The sequence below is a fragment of the Dasypus novemcinctus genome, chromosome 6 (genome assembly GCF_030445035.2).
Source record: "Dasypus novemcinctus isolate mDasNov1 chromosome 6, mDasNov1.1.hap2, whole genome shotgun sequence".
Lineage (NCBI taxonomy): Eukaryota > Metazoa > Chordata > Mammalia > Cingulata > Dasypodidae > Dasypus > Dasypus novemcinctus.
This window is the reverse complement of record NC_080678.1, coordinates 128,270,218-128,283,573: the sequence shown is the minus strand read 5'-3', so window position 1 is coordinate 128,283,573 and position 13,356 is coordinate 128,270,218. Positions and strand designations below refer to the sequence as shown.

Below are 13,356 nucleotides of genomic sequence, written 5' to 3'. Positions count from 1 at the left end.
CTGCCTGGCGCGTGCTGCACAAGGACTTCACCCCAGCACACACACACACACACACACACACACCATACACACACGTGCATGCATGACACCTACACACATGTGCACATGCAACACACCTCTGCACACGTGCACATGCACCTTTGTGCACACGTGCACTTATGCACATGTACCTGTCACACACGCACACATGCACACACGCCCTCTCTACCTGGCACGCTCCCACTACTCCGCTCAAGTGTCATCTCCCCCTCTCTTCTCCGTCTGTCCGGTGCCCGGGCCCCTGCCCTGACCTCTGCGGCGTGCTTTGTGGTGCAGTAGTGACCCCTCACGCGGGGTGGTCCTGCTACACCAGCGCCCAGGGCTGTGCCCAGGCGCGGAGCCTGCCCATCACCTGCCCAGGGAGCGGATGGTGGACGAGCAAGTGGGTGAACGAGCCCGTGAGCGGCGCTGACGGAAGGGACGTGGAAAGTCTGGCCAGTGACAGGGACCCTGGCTGGGCCTTGGTACCGCTGCCCCAGGCCCCGTGCCCCCTCGGCCCATCACCTCGTGCCACGGTCTTCTCAGGCACTGCGGTGGGCGATGCTGGGGGGTCCTCCCCTGGCTGGGAGAACCAGATTAGAAGGCAGCCCTGCTGAGAGATAAGCCTCTTAGAGCGGTGCCACCTGTCCTCCCCAGCCTCGGCTTTGCAGCTCTGCGTCCTGGACACAAACACCCCCGGGCGGACGAGGGGTGCGGGAGGGGGCAGGGAGGGCGGGAGCTTGTGGGAACCCAGCGCCCCTGCGTGCCCGGCCCTTTCGGAGCTCTTGGCATGCGCTGGCTTGCCGGGTCCTGTCGGCCCTCGGAAAGGGTCCTCAGGCCTCCACTTTCTAGAAAAGGACGCCGGCTTGTCCGGGGTCACGCTGGGCAGCGCCGGGCTCTGGGCCCCGGCTGCTGGCACGGTTCCCCCTCCCCATGGGCCCCGTTAGTTTGGGTGGGGAGCAGCCTGCAGGAGGGGCTGCGGGGCAGGGTTGTAGCTCAGGCCGTGTCACTGATTTTCTCAAGCAAGTGTGCTCCTTGCCGTTTATTTATGGTTTCCATATGTTTCTTCCAGCAGGCTCCTCTCTGGGAGTAAGGAAGCTGCAGGGACGGGCAGAGCCCAGGGGCTGGGGCAGCGAGGGTGGCCGAGCGCCCTGCCTGCCGTCCTGGTGCTGCGCCTGGTACCCCGGCAGGCGCCCGGCACCTCGGCAGGTGCGGAGGCCGCTGGATTTGTGGCTAGGGGTCAGGTGGGCGCTGAGGCCAGGTGGGCCGAGCCTGGCTCTCGCCTCTGCAGATCAGGGTGAGCTTGGGACCTGGGGTGCTGGGATGTCCCCAGGGCGCATGAGCGCGGAGGCCGAGGTGGGAGGGCCTCCCCTGGAGGTTTCCCCCGGGCCCCCCCGGGGCCCCCACGGGCCAGAGGGGCGAGGTCGCTTGTTCTGGGACATGCAGCAGGGCAGGCGTTCCGGCGCGCCGACCTTGGAATCCACGCTGGGGTCTTCAGAAGATTCTGCTCGAGGCTTGGCTGAAGAGCGGCAGGAGCACGACCCCCGTGGCGGGTCCCAGGCGTGGCAGGCCAGAGGTGGCTTCTGGGGATCATGGCCCGCAGGGACACCGTGTCCAGCTCCAGCTTCGGGGGGGGCGCGTCGGGGGGGTGGCATAGGCTACGGGGCGCTCCAGGACCCAGCCCGTGTCTCAGCCGCCTGGAGCCGCGCTTGGGGGGCGCTACATCTGGGGGAGTGCCCCCGGCACCACCCACTGGGGGTGCACTCGTCCGGACTTGCACGGTCTGCAAGACCTCCCATGACGTCCTGGAAGGAGAGACGGACAGACCAGAGGGACGGGACGGAGCGGGGGCCGGGGAGGGGAGAAGACACGGGAAAGACGCATGTTCAAACACGAGCAGTTTAAAATCCTTCCTGGAGGCCCGGAGGCGGCCTCTCCTGGCAAACACGCGACCCGCTCTTCTATTCCTGTCTCACCAGGGGAAATCTGATTTACTGGGGGCCGAGGCAGCTCAGCATCCTCGGGGCTCAGGAGCAGAGTACACTGGAGCTGACTCGGGTCTAGGAGGCCTGCTTCTTCCTTTCTTTTTTTAGCTGGTTATTTTAAATTTTATTGGGGAGGCCGGTTTCTGATGGCCGTGGTGGACAGCCCGTCCACGGGCGCTCACGGGCCCTCTGGCCTCCGGGACCCCCACCCCGCCGGCGGCGTGGGCCAGCCACGTGGCTCAGAGCTCGCCGCCCCCTCCTGCCGACCCGGTCCCCTTGTGTGAGGGTCAGTCCACGAGAAAGCTGAAGATGCATGCAGGCCGCCCGTCTTTCTAGTTTGGGGACACTGTGAAATGTAGCAATTTAATTTTTCTCCCATCAATATGATAGACAAACCAGTAAGATCCCACTTCTATTAATTTTTGAAAGTTTACAGCAGTTAAAGTATTTTTGCTTCTACGTTTGGAGGCTCAAAAAATCATTTCTCCCCATAAAATACAAGAGCAATCACTGTCGCCACGGAGTGAAAACTGGGGCTCATTTTGAAATTAGTCCCAAGCGGCCTTTAGGAGTTTAGCTGTGCTGCTGTGCTGACGTCACGACAACCGCGGTGCCGGGCTGGGTCTAGCTCTGTTGCGGTTTTCTTCTCGTTACCCAGTGCTCATGGATTGAGTTCGGGAATGGCCCGCTGGCGGGGCGGGGGTCTTTTTGGAGCCCACGCCGGGCGTGCCCCTTGGGTTGATGCTGGAGGAGGAGGCCCAGGGTGCGGGACCCACGTCAAGCACCTGGTAGTCATCCAGGTAAAACACCCACCGTCTCCTCCTTGGTGTTCCATTCCCTGGAAATCTACTTGGTACCACAAGATACCCCCAATTCCTCCAGATCCTTTCACAAACTGGGGCCCTTTTTAGGACTTATCTGTGACAATTTCCAATGTACGGTTAGTTTTGTGTTGAAAACAAAATTTCAGAAAGATTCTGAATATCTTGCCGTAGAGAAGCAATTAATTAATGACGGTACCTCATGATGCCACAAACACTCGTAGTGATAATAACTGGTGGTTATGGAGAATACGTAGCAACACTAAGAAAATGCTTATGACCTTATTTTCATGTTAAAAAATAAAAAAGAAGGTACAATAGGCATGAAACCAGATAAACATTTTTGCATAAAAGAAAACAATGGGGAGTGGAGTAGCTCAAGTGGCTGAGAACCTGCTTCCCACATAAGGGGTCCTGGGTTCAATCTCCAACCCCGATACCTCAAAAACACACAAAACAAACAAAAAACAGACTAAAAAAATGCCAACATACATGACTGAAAAGCATTATTACGTTATGGTCTTGGAATTACACTTTTTTCCTTCTGTTTCCAGAATATTGCTGTGTGAGTATGTGGTGGTGGTTAAGAGCGCAGATTCTTACGTGGGCCTCGCGCCACCATGTACTAGCCGTGTGGCCATACACTAGCCGTGTGGCCATACACTAGCCGTGTGGCCACTTGCGCGTCATGTGCCCACACACTAGCCATGTGACAATGTACTAGCGTGCGGCCATCTACTAACCAGGTGGCCACTTACTAGCTGTGTGGCCACTTACTAGTCGTGTGACCACTTACTGGCTGTGTGACCACATACTAACCATGTGGACGCTTACTAGTTATGTGACCACGTACTAGTACTAGTGTGGCCACGTAATAACCAGGTGGCCACTTACCAGCTCTGTGACTGTCAACACGCTATGCCATCAGTCTATCATCTGTAAAAATGGATGATGTAAAAATAGCATTTCCCTCGCAGGGTTGTTGTGTGGATTAAATGAGTTGGTAGACATAAAGTGCTGTACCTAGTAACTGCCATACCAGTGAAAAAAATTGTAAAAAAGTGTCCTATTTCACCCCAGTCTCAGGTCTTCCCGGAGGTGCTAATGCTGGGGTGATTTTCTTCCTATTTTTGAGTCCTGTTTCCAAGTGCCTTTCTTTTCCCACAGTGAGGGTCGTCGCCATATGCAGGGTCACCGGCTCCTGTCTACGAGGTCACGTGGTGGGAATTTTCCAGCAGCCCCTCTGACGCAGGCCCACCATCTGACTCTGCCCTGGCCTGCCCCCACCGCAGACCCCGACTTCCTCGCCCGGCTCCTCCCGTAGGGGCTGCCGTGGACTGCCGAGCTGGCCGTGGTCCTCCCGCCTTTGCCTCCTGACGCCGCGGCCTCCCATCGAGATCCGGGGCCCGCCGCCCTGGTGCTCGAGCCTGGCCTGGACCGTTAGCCTGCGCGTCCTTGGGAAAGCGGTGGCCAGCTCCGAGGCCGTCTGTGCCTCCCGCTTCCGCTCTGGGAACCTGCTGCTGCCCTGAGAACAGGCCCCGACTGGCCCGCTGCAGGCAGAGTGACCGCGCGGAGGAGCGTGCCATTGTCCCAGCAGGGACGGCCCTCACCTTACAGACACCCGACCCCAAACACGTGCCGGAGCTCAGCCTACCCGACCCTCGGGAGATGAATGAGGCTGGCAAGCCTGGAACGACCCTGTTTTCCCGTAGCCCCGTAGAAAATCCTACATGTTTATTCTATCGAGTCACCGAGCTTTGGGGCGGTACGTTACGCAGCGACGACTTACAGCTACATCGAGAAGGAGCAAGACCGTGGAGCTGAGCCCCTCTGACTGGTCCGCTGGGCAGAATGGGCTGCGTCCCTCTCCCATGTTCTTTCCAGGGTCTATGGGGATGGGCCCTCAGGTTTACCCTCATGCCAGCCTAGGTGACAGAAACCCTCAGGCCGTTACATTCTTGGCCCTCAAGGGGTTCCTTCTAGAAGAGAGAGGGGATCCCAGGTTGGGGGACGACGGTCTGACCAGACCCCCTCCACCCTGTACCTCTCACTATCCGCGGAATGAGCCAGTAGGATGTCCCAGGGCCTCCCACGGCAGCCTCGGGACCCTGGAGGAGGGCGGGCTGGCAGACGCCCCCACATCCCCCACCTTCTGGGCTGGTGGGGCCTAATCAGTCCCCTGAGCCCCCCGACTGCCCCCTGCTCTGGGCCCGGGCCCAATGCCTCTCGGGAAGTACCTGCGTCAGCAAATGGCACGTCCTCAGCAAACAGGGGCTGCCAGGACAAGGCTGCTAGATAGATCAATAGAAATTTCCCGAAATCTTTAGGAACGCCGTGCTTGGTGACAGGTGAACGTGGTAAACCCAAGCTGCTTTTTAAAGACCGTTTTGCCAGACCTCGCGTCCTGGGCCTTCGTTTCCTTAACCCCAGGGCCCGGCACAGGGCTGCGCGCTGGGGCGATGCTCGAGGAGGCTCGTCCCCGCTGGCAGTGTCCGCGCACGGGCACCTTCGGGGCGGCAGAAGGTAGCATTCTCCTTCCACGGCAGGTGCTGGGCACACGGGTATGCAAACGCCCCCTTACCTGGGGCCCGATTCCCAATGCCCCACCCCCGGCCCTGGGCTGTCGCCTGCCCAGGTGTGCGAGCCGGCAACAGCGCGCTGCCCCCTCCACGCCGCGGGCCGGCGCCGAGGGCCGCAGCTTCAGGGGCTGCCCTGGAGGGCTCACCTCACCACCGCCGTGGTGGCTGCGTTTCGGGGTCCTCTGGTCAGGGCGGCACGAGGGCTGTAGGGCCGCCACCCCACCTCTTCCCCAGGAACCTGCCCTTTCCATAGACGAGGAGCCTGCCGCGCAGCAGAGCTGGTGGCCTCCTGGGGGCAGGTGGGCTGGGGGCCCACGCTGGCTCCCGCCCGTGGCGCTTTCCTGACAGGGCAGGCTGACAGCCGCCCCCCGGGCCGCCGAGCCTGCTCTGGGTGGAGGAGGCCTTTGCTGTCGGAGAGGGTGGGTCAGCCCAGTTCCTGGCTCTGCCTCGGTTTCCCCATCTGTAACATGCAGCGTGCCTACCTGGGGTGGTGTTTCCAAGGACTTTAAAGAGACCACCTGGCAAGGACCCCAGAAATATTAGCTTTGCTTTGCTTGAGTTGCTTGCCAAGTTCTGCAATGGACTTTTTAAAAGAAATACACGAAAAGAAACCCAATCTGAACAAGAGGGAAGGAAGAGGCAGGCAGGGGCCTAGATTTTTCTCCCAGAGGGCTGGGTGGCTGAAAGCGATTGCGCTACATTGTGCACAAGAAGTTACCCCCGCCGTGCTTCTGACGACCTGTGTGTGCTTGTGCGTGTCTGTCTATGTGTGTGTATTGTGTGTGTGCGTGTTTGAATATGTGCTCTGTGTATCTGTGTGCTTGTGTGTGCATTTGTGTTTCTGTGTGGTTGTGTAAGTTTGTGTGTCTGTGTGTGCTTGAGTGTGTGCTTATATGTATATGTGTATGAGTGTGTGTTTGTGTTGGTTTGTGTGCTTGAGCGTGTGTTTGTAAATATGTGTGTTTGTGTATGAGTGTGTGTGTCTATGTTGTGTAGGTTTGTATGTGTATGTTTGTGGGTGTCTGTGTTTGAGTGTGTGTTTGGGCATCTGTGTGTAGATTTGTATGCTTTACTGTGTTGTGCTTGTGCATATATTTGTGCAAGCACAAGTGTGTTGTCTGTGTGTGCATATGTATGTTTGAATATGTGCTTGTGTGTATTTGTGTGTGCAATTGTGTGTGTGTGGTTGTGTGTGTTTGAGTGTGTGCTTATATGTATGTTCATGTATATGAGTGTGTAGGTTTGTGTGTGCTTGAGTGTGGGTTTGTATGTGTATGTGTGTATGTGTTTGTGTGTGCATGTCTGTGTGTAGGCTTGTGTGTGTTTGTGTGTGCGCATGTGTTTGTGTATATGTGTGTGTGCGTGTGTCTGTGTGCACTGTGTGCTCGTTCTGTGTGTGTACATGGGTGTGTGCCTCTGTGTGTGCACCTTAACTTCCCTTGCTGCTCTGAGCCCGCCATCCAGGGACAGTTGGGGCTGTGCCCTGCCCTCCTCCCCACTGGGCTGTCACCTCCCCTGGGCGTGGGGCCAGGGAGGGAGCAGAGCCGCAGTGGCCGCCCCGCCCGGCGGGGCCTGGCACTCCAGCCGAGGTGTGGCAGCGCTGCTGTTTATACCCGGCCCCGCGGGCTGTGATGCCAGCTGGCGGGGGGTGTCGGCACCCAGAGAGGTGGCGCGAAGCCGGAGCCATGGGGGTGCAGGCCCCACCCTCGCACGCCCACCCCGAGCGGCTCCGTGGGGCCCACTCCGAGCTTGGGGCCCCTGGCCAGGCCCGAGCAGGGACCCCGGGCAGCGCAGGCCACGCTTCTGCTTGACTCAACTTCCCCAGCCGGCCTCCACCGGGGCCCCAGAGGCAGCGGTCCAGCCGCCCCGGCCGCAGCGGCCCCGGCCCCGCCTCTCCGAGGTCACTCTGCCCCCTCCTGGCCTGGCGCCGGCAGCCCTCACTGGCTGGGCCTGTCCCCTCCTGCCCAGTGCCCCAGCCAGCCTCGCTTGTCCAGGCCTCTCTGAGGCAGCCCGACCTGCCACGCTCGGACCCGGGACCTGCGTGCCCTGTCCCCGGCTGGTGACCGCAGCCCACGGGCGCGCAGGGCGGGGGCTGACGACGCGTGGCTTTGGCGGCTGCGGCCCTGCGGCCCCGGCTCCCGCTCCCCTCCCGGCTCCTCTGTCCAGCCCACCGGCCTGCTTTCCGGCCCCCACTGCCCGCTGCCCCTTTCCAGCTTTCATGCTGGGCCATTCCTCGTAGGGCGTTGTGACTTTTCTTCTTGAGCCCGTTAATATGGTGGATTTCGCAGATGGATTGTCCAATAATGAGCCTGCCGTGCGACCCCACGACGGCCCCTCCTTGGCCACTGGTATGGACTGAACTGTACCCCAAAAAGCCTGGTCGGAGTCCCAACCCTCACATAAGGCTCTTTCCACCGATGACTTTAACTTGGTTATTGGCATCTTTTATCACCTTCAATAAAACTTCTAAAATATGCTAAAAGCACACAGCTCTTGGGAATGGAACTTCTTTGGAAACGGGATCTGTTCAGATGAGGCCAAAGTGGATCGGATGGGCCCGAACCCCCTGTGACTCATGTCCTTGCAAGGAGACGAAAGGGGTGCACGGCGGGAGAGACGAGATGACCACGTGACGGAGCTGGAGACCCAGGCTGCGCCGCGAGCCGAGGGACACCAGGGGGCCGGCTACCCACGGGAAGTCCGGGGAAGGCTGGACCGCCCCCCGTCTAAGAGGAAGCGGGCCTGTGCACCCCGATTTTGGACCTCGGCTGCAGAACCGGCAGCACAGCTTCCTGTGTTGAGCCGCCTACACGCCACGCAGAGTGGGGGCCTCAGGCGCCACCCCAGCCTCTTTCTCTGGAAGCTTCTGCTGACCCGTCCACCCAAAGCATCTCAGGGTGCCCCCCGCACTGTTTCCTGTTCTTTTTCTTGAGGGGATGCATTCAGTGTAAAATGGTTAGTGGATTGAGTTTTTTTTTGGGGGGGGGGCATTAGTTACTCCAGGGCCAGCAAGCTGCCGGAGGCCACAATTCACCCACTTGTGGCCCCCCTCCAGCCGTGCCCCCGTCAGCCCTAAGGCCTGCCCTGCAGCCCCCCAGGGCCCTTCCCCACCCCCTGGGCGGGGGAAGGTGCTTACCTTTTGCCAAGGGCAGGCGTGCGATGGGAGCTTTGGGGCAGCACCGGCCCTTCCCAGGCTTGCCGGGAAGCTTCTTACCTGAGGGCAGACACAGAGAGAGGCGGGCTGTGCGGGAAGCTCCCGGGATTTATTTAATCCCCAGGACCTGCAGGTGATGGGTAGGCCAGGTCACAAATGGGTCTGGCGTGTTCCCCTTTCCAGCAGCAACGAATTCAACCTGCCCCCAGGACATCTCCCTCCTCGGGTCCTTTCCAAGGAACAGCTCAGCACAGGGAGGCTGAAGTGCCCAGGCCCTTTGGCCCTGTGATTTTCACCTTGGCAATCCAGCCTAGGAAAATATCCCAAACGCAGGAAACGTTTCGCACACAGATACACTTCTGCCCACAGAGTTGTCCTGGTGCAGGGTTGCAAGCCGCCTAAATGCTCCAGCATGTAAGATCATCCCCGCACATTCACGGGACGGCGAGTGAGGCCCAAAAATATTGGTTAGGCAATGATGCTTTGGGGACTCTGCCAGGAACAGCCCTGGGTGGGTGGGAAGCTGTATGGGGAAAGATGTTCGTCTTTGTGGCATTGCCGTTAAGGTAGCGTTGGTAACTTCTAATGAGTCCACAAACACAAGTCTGGCAAGTTGCATGCTGTGGCCCATGTTAGTGGGGAATTACACTCACTGCTTTCTTTTTATAAATGGGGCACATGTGCATTGCAGAAACTTCAGGAAACAAATACCTCTTATCAACCCACTGCTTAGAGATCCTGCCGCTGACATTCTGGTGTAAATGCTTCCAAAAAAATTTCAGTCACAGGTAATTTTGGTGATGAGTAATACAGTGACACATTTTAGAAAAACAGTCGTACAATTTGGATGCATGAAGGGAGTGCAACTAAATTGCAAAATGTCAGCAGGCAATATTGAAAAAATAAGCAAAATGCCGAATGTGCTTATTTTCGAATGGTCAAGTTATAGGTATTTCCCTCCCTTTTATATTTCTATGACCCCAACCCCAATAAACGTTATTTTTAAAGGTTAAAATAACCATAACTGCTAAAGGAAAAAATGAAAGTAGGTAGTTTCTAGAGGATCAGGCAAGAGCAAAAGCTCCAAAGACACAGCTAAATTTAGGAAAGTCAGGAGGACTTAAGATTCTCATCCACAGATGCGCGAGGAGCGTCCCGGGTCTCAACCCAGCTTCCCTCCGTGCTGAGCACGGCCCCACCAAGGTGGCCCCAGAACATCGTCAAGGTCCGCCGCGGGCTCAGCGCTCCTCCGGGAGCCGTGTCCGCCTTAGAGCGTGCGTCCGGGCAGCGGGACGGCGGGTGTGGGCTCTGAGGCCCCACGCTTGGTGCTGCCACGGCGGAGAGGGGTGCGGCGTGGGTACAGGGGTGAGGACACGGCCGGCCCCGGCCAGCCCCGCTCTCCCCGCCGCTGGGGTCCCGCTCGGGCGCCAGCCCCGGGACTCAGCCCTACCTTCCGCCGAGAAGGTGGCGAAGCAGAGCAGCAGGAGGCACAGCAGGCTGGAGAGCAGCAGCAGCCGCATGGCGGGAGCTGCACGGGCGTCGCGGGCCGGAGCGCAGCCCTGGCCGCCCTCCCGCGGGGCCGGCTTTATAGCGGGAGAGGCGTTTCCCCCGGGCAGGCCCCGGCAGCCTTGGACTTCTCCGAAGGGCCCCTCCCGGAGGAACAAACCAGCTTTTCGAGACCTCGAGTCCAAGAGCACCTGGCGCACCGCAGCCGGGAGCTGTCAACGCCCAGCCCGGGCAGGCCGGGCGCTGGCCGGGGGGTCACGCGGGGGCGCCTGCTGGGAAGAGCCGCTTCCAGGGTTGAACGTTAACTTTTAGTGTCAGTAAAAAGTCCACCTTCTGCAGATCTTCCTGCTCGGGGAGAGGATCATAAAGCTTTGCAGAGCCGCGGGGAAGAGCCTCGGGCAGGCAGTGGTGATTGAGGGGCACGGGTCCCCGGTCAGGCGACCGGGCTTGAGTCATCCCTCTGCCACGCCGTGACCTTGCCCTTGTCCTCGAATGTCCCAGGATCCATGTGGGCAGCCGGGAAGATTCTCACAGCTGTTGAAGGGGGAGGGGAGTTTGAGATGGGGACGGAGCAAGGGATTTTAGGGGACGTGTGAGTGCAGGAGCAGAGGCCGCATGGATGGGCAGAGGAGGCCCGGGGGTGTGCCCTCCACTGGCCAGGCACGCCCTGGCCTCGGGGAGCGTCCTTCAGTGGCGACAGCCACGCAGGCAGGTCGCTGCCCGTGTCGGGGCTAAAGGTCCGTGCGGAGTAAGTGACACTGCCCGTCTAGGGCAAGGCAGCAGGGAGGGCTTTGCTGGGATGGGCCGGGGTGGCGGGGGGGCCCAGCAGGCCAGAGGGGTTAGATCACCGAGCCTACAACGGGGAGCACGGGGAGAGCTGCTGGCCCCAGGGCCCCTGTTCCAGCTGGGAGGGTGTGTGGGCGTCCTTCTAGGAAAGCACGCGGTGGGTGCCTGAGCGCGGGCAGGGTGCTGATGATGCTGGGGACCCGCTGCCCCCCGCCTCTGTGGGATGGGCACAGGGTGGGCAGAGGCTCCCCAGGGGAGAGTGGGGTGTCTCCCAAGGCCCCACTCCCTGCCCACATCCCTCGTCCGTGAGGCCCGCCTGCTCGCCTTCCGGGCACGGCTGCCCTCAGGCCTGGCTCTGCCGCAGATGGCACTCTCTGCGTGCCGGCTCTCAGGGCTGGGTGGACTTCCTGGCTGGCTGGGAGCCGTGCAGGGCCTTCAGGACTGTGGGCACAGGAGTCCACCGAGGCCCCTGCCCAGCTGGCCCTGGGATGACACAGGAGGGAGGGGACCAGACCCCCAGGCCTGGACTGACCGGGGGCACGGCAGGATGGAGGTCCAGGCAGTGAGAGTGCGATGGGAATTTGTGGGAGGCAGTTCTTGCAGTGCTAAGCTGGGGTGGGGGTGTCTGGTTGAGAAGAAAGTGGATTTTGTAGATTGACAGACCAGCATGCAAGAGCTGTCTTCTGGAAACGAGCCAGCGGAGGTCCCCAGGCACATATGCCGAGCTGCACTTGCCCTGGGGTGCAGCTGCTGACCCTGGTTCCCCGCTGCGAAGGGGCATGGGGGAGATGCAGTATCGGCCTCACTCTCCAGGGTCTCCCCTGGTGCCCGCTGCCCGGACGAGCCACCAGCCTCCTTCACTGGCCCTGCTCTTAGGCTGGAAAAAGTTTAAATCACACACTCAGATTGCTCAGGCCAAATCAGCGGCCAAGTTTATTTTGACAGCTGGGGCCGCTGGGGCGAAGAACTTCACGCCAGGCTATGCCCATCACCCAGACCCCTCCCCTTTCTAGACTGAGCTCTAAGCCCTGATGGGTGCACCGGGAAGACCCAGGAGTCGCCCAGGGCCAACTCCAGAGCTGGTGGAGGACAGACCGCCATTGGACCATAAGGTTACATGTTATAGGTCAATGAATTCAGCAAAGTCTCCTCAAGGTGCTTTCACTAAGATGTATTCCACCCACTGTCGGTATTCCAGAATGAAGCCACGACTGTACTGATTTTCAGCTGGGATGGGCTGGGACTGGGGTCTCTGGGCAGCAGCATACCTTTGCTCCCACTCACCTGCTACCTGTTGTGATGGGTCCTCTTTGGGTCAATGATAATAAATCTTCCTTTGTGTATGTGGCAGTGGTTGGAATTTTATTTTTTGCTTTTGGCAAATCGTCACCAGCAGGACAAAGAACAACCTACCTGGCAGGGGAGGCAGGACTAGGTCAAATATTCTATTAAAGCGGAATATAATCCCTTAGCGATGGTACGGAAATTAAGAGGGAGGTGCGGGCCAGTGAGAGATTCGTCTGGGATTTTGGGCCGTTTTTGCAGATTCCTCAGCCACTCAGCCACGGAGTCAGAAATAGACTTCAGGTTCTCGGCCACAGCTTTTTTCCTTCTCACCGCCCAACAGCAGCTTAGGGATGCTCCGTAGAGGAGAGCAGAAGAGCTGGCTGTCAGGGGCTCTGGGCCCTGCTACACTCAGTCTACCCACTAGTCACAGATCTGCAGTTTTCCCTGAGACCGTATGTTTCACAGGAAGAAAAGATTCAGACGTCAGAATTCCACCTGACATGTATTTTTAAATACATGTAAGAAGGTATTGCAGTAATCCATGTCTGCATTAATAATTTAAATAGCACAGGACGTAAAACATAAATTCCACATGCAACTCCATTTCTCTGGGGCTAATCGGTGTTCACAGGGTTTCGCCTGCTTCTTAACAGCTCAGAGAGCTGTCAACTTCCAATTTAAAAAAAGGAAGAAACACCTCTGGCTCTTTAGAATATTCAAAATCTCATGCTGAGTCGAGAGAAGTGAAAATGAGAAACATTTTAACAGGAACACCTCTTCATTTTAAGCATATGCTGTTTGGGTACAAAAATAATCACATTTGAAGTTTTGAATAATGTCCAAGGATGATTTTTGAAAACTTGGCAGCCTTCTTGAGAAAAAGTCTTCGGAGACGCACCCTAATTTGACTATAGCTAACGCATGGGGGAATTTACAAGGAAGCAGCGGTGTTCTCGTCAAATTTGCCATCGCTAAGGTCAATTAGGAAAACGCCAGAAGCGTCCACACCCTTTCGGTAGACCGGCTGGCCTGCGTTCAACGACTCGCCTTTGGCCACATCGCACTCCTTTTTCAAGAGTGTTTTATGGGTCCTGTGGTTGGCCAGAAATTACTTTCTTTTCTTGTTTGCTTATAAAATTGCCCTGGAGGAAGCAGCCAGACCTGTGCAGATCCTTTGTCTTCTCATTGACCTCTCCCCCCATACCTCAGCGGGGTAGGCC

General features: G+C 58.3%; 1 protein-coding gene across 1 annotated transcript; it reads right to left on the bottom strand.

Annotated features, from left to right (window-relative positions):
* Nucleotides 1-1,015: 1,015 nt before the first annotated feature.
* On the bottom strand, nt 1,016-10,241 carry GPR15LG (G protein-coupled receptor 15 ligand). The gene is made up of 3 exons (XM_004484496.5): nt 10,008-10,241; nt 8,540-8,617; nt 1,016-1,823 (listed from the first exon to the last, which is right to left on the bottom strand). Exons 1-3 carry the CDS (start codon nt 10,075-10,077, stop codon nt 1,738-1,740), a joined length of 234 nt encoding a protein of 77 aa, XP_004484553.1. The 5' UTR covers nt 10,078-10,241; the 3' UTR covers nt 1,016-1,737.
* Nucleotides 10,242-13,356: the final 3,115 nt, after the last annotated feature.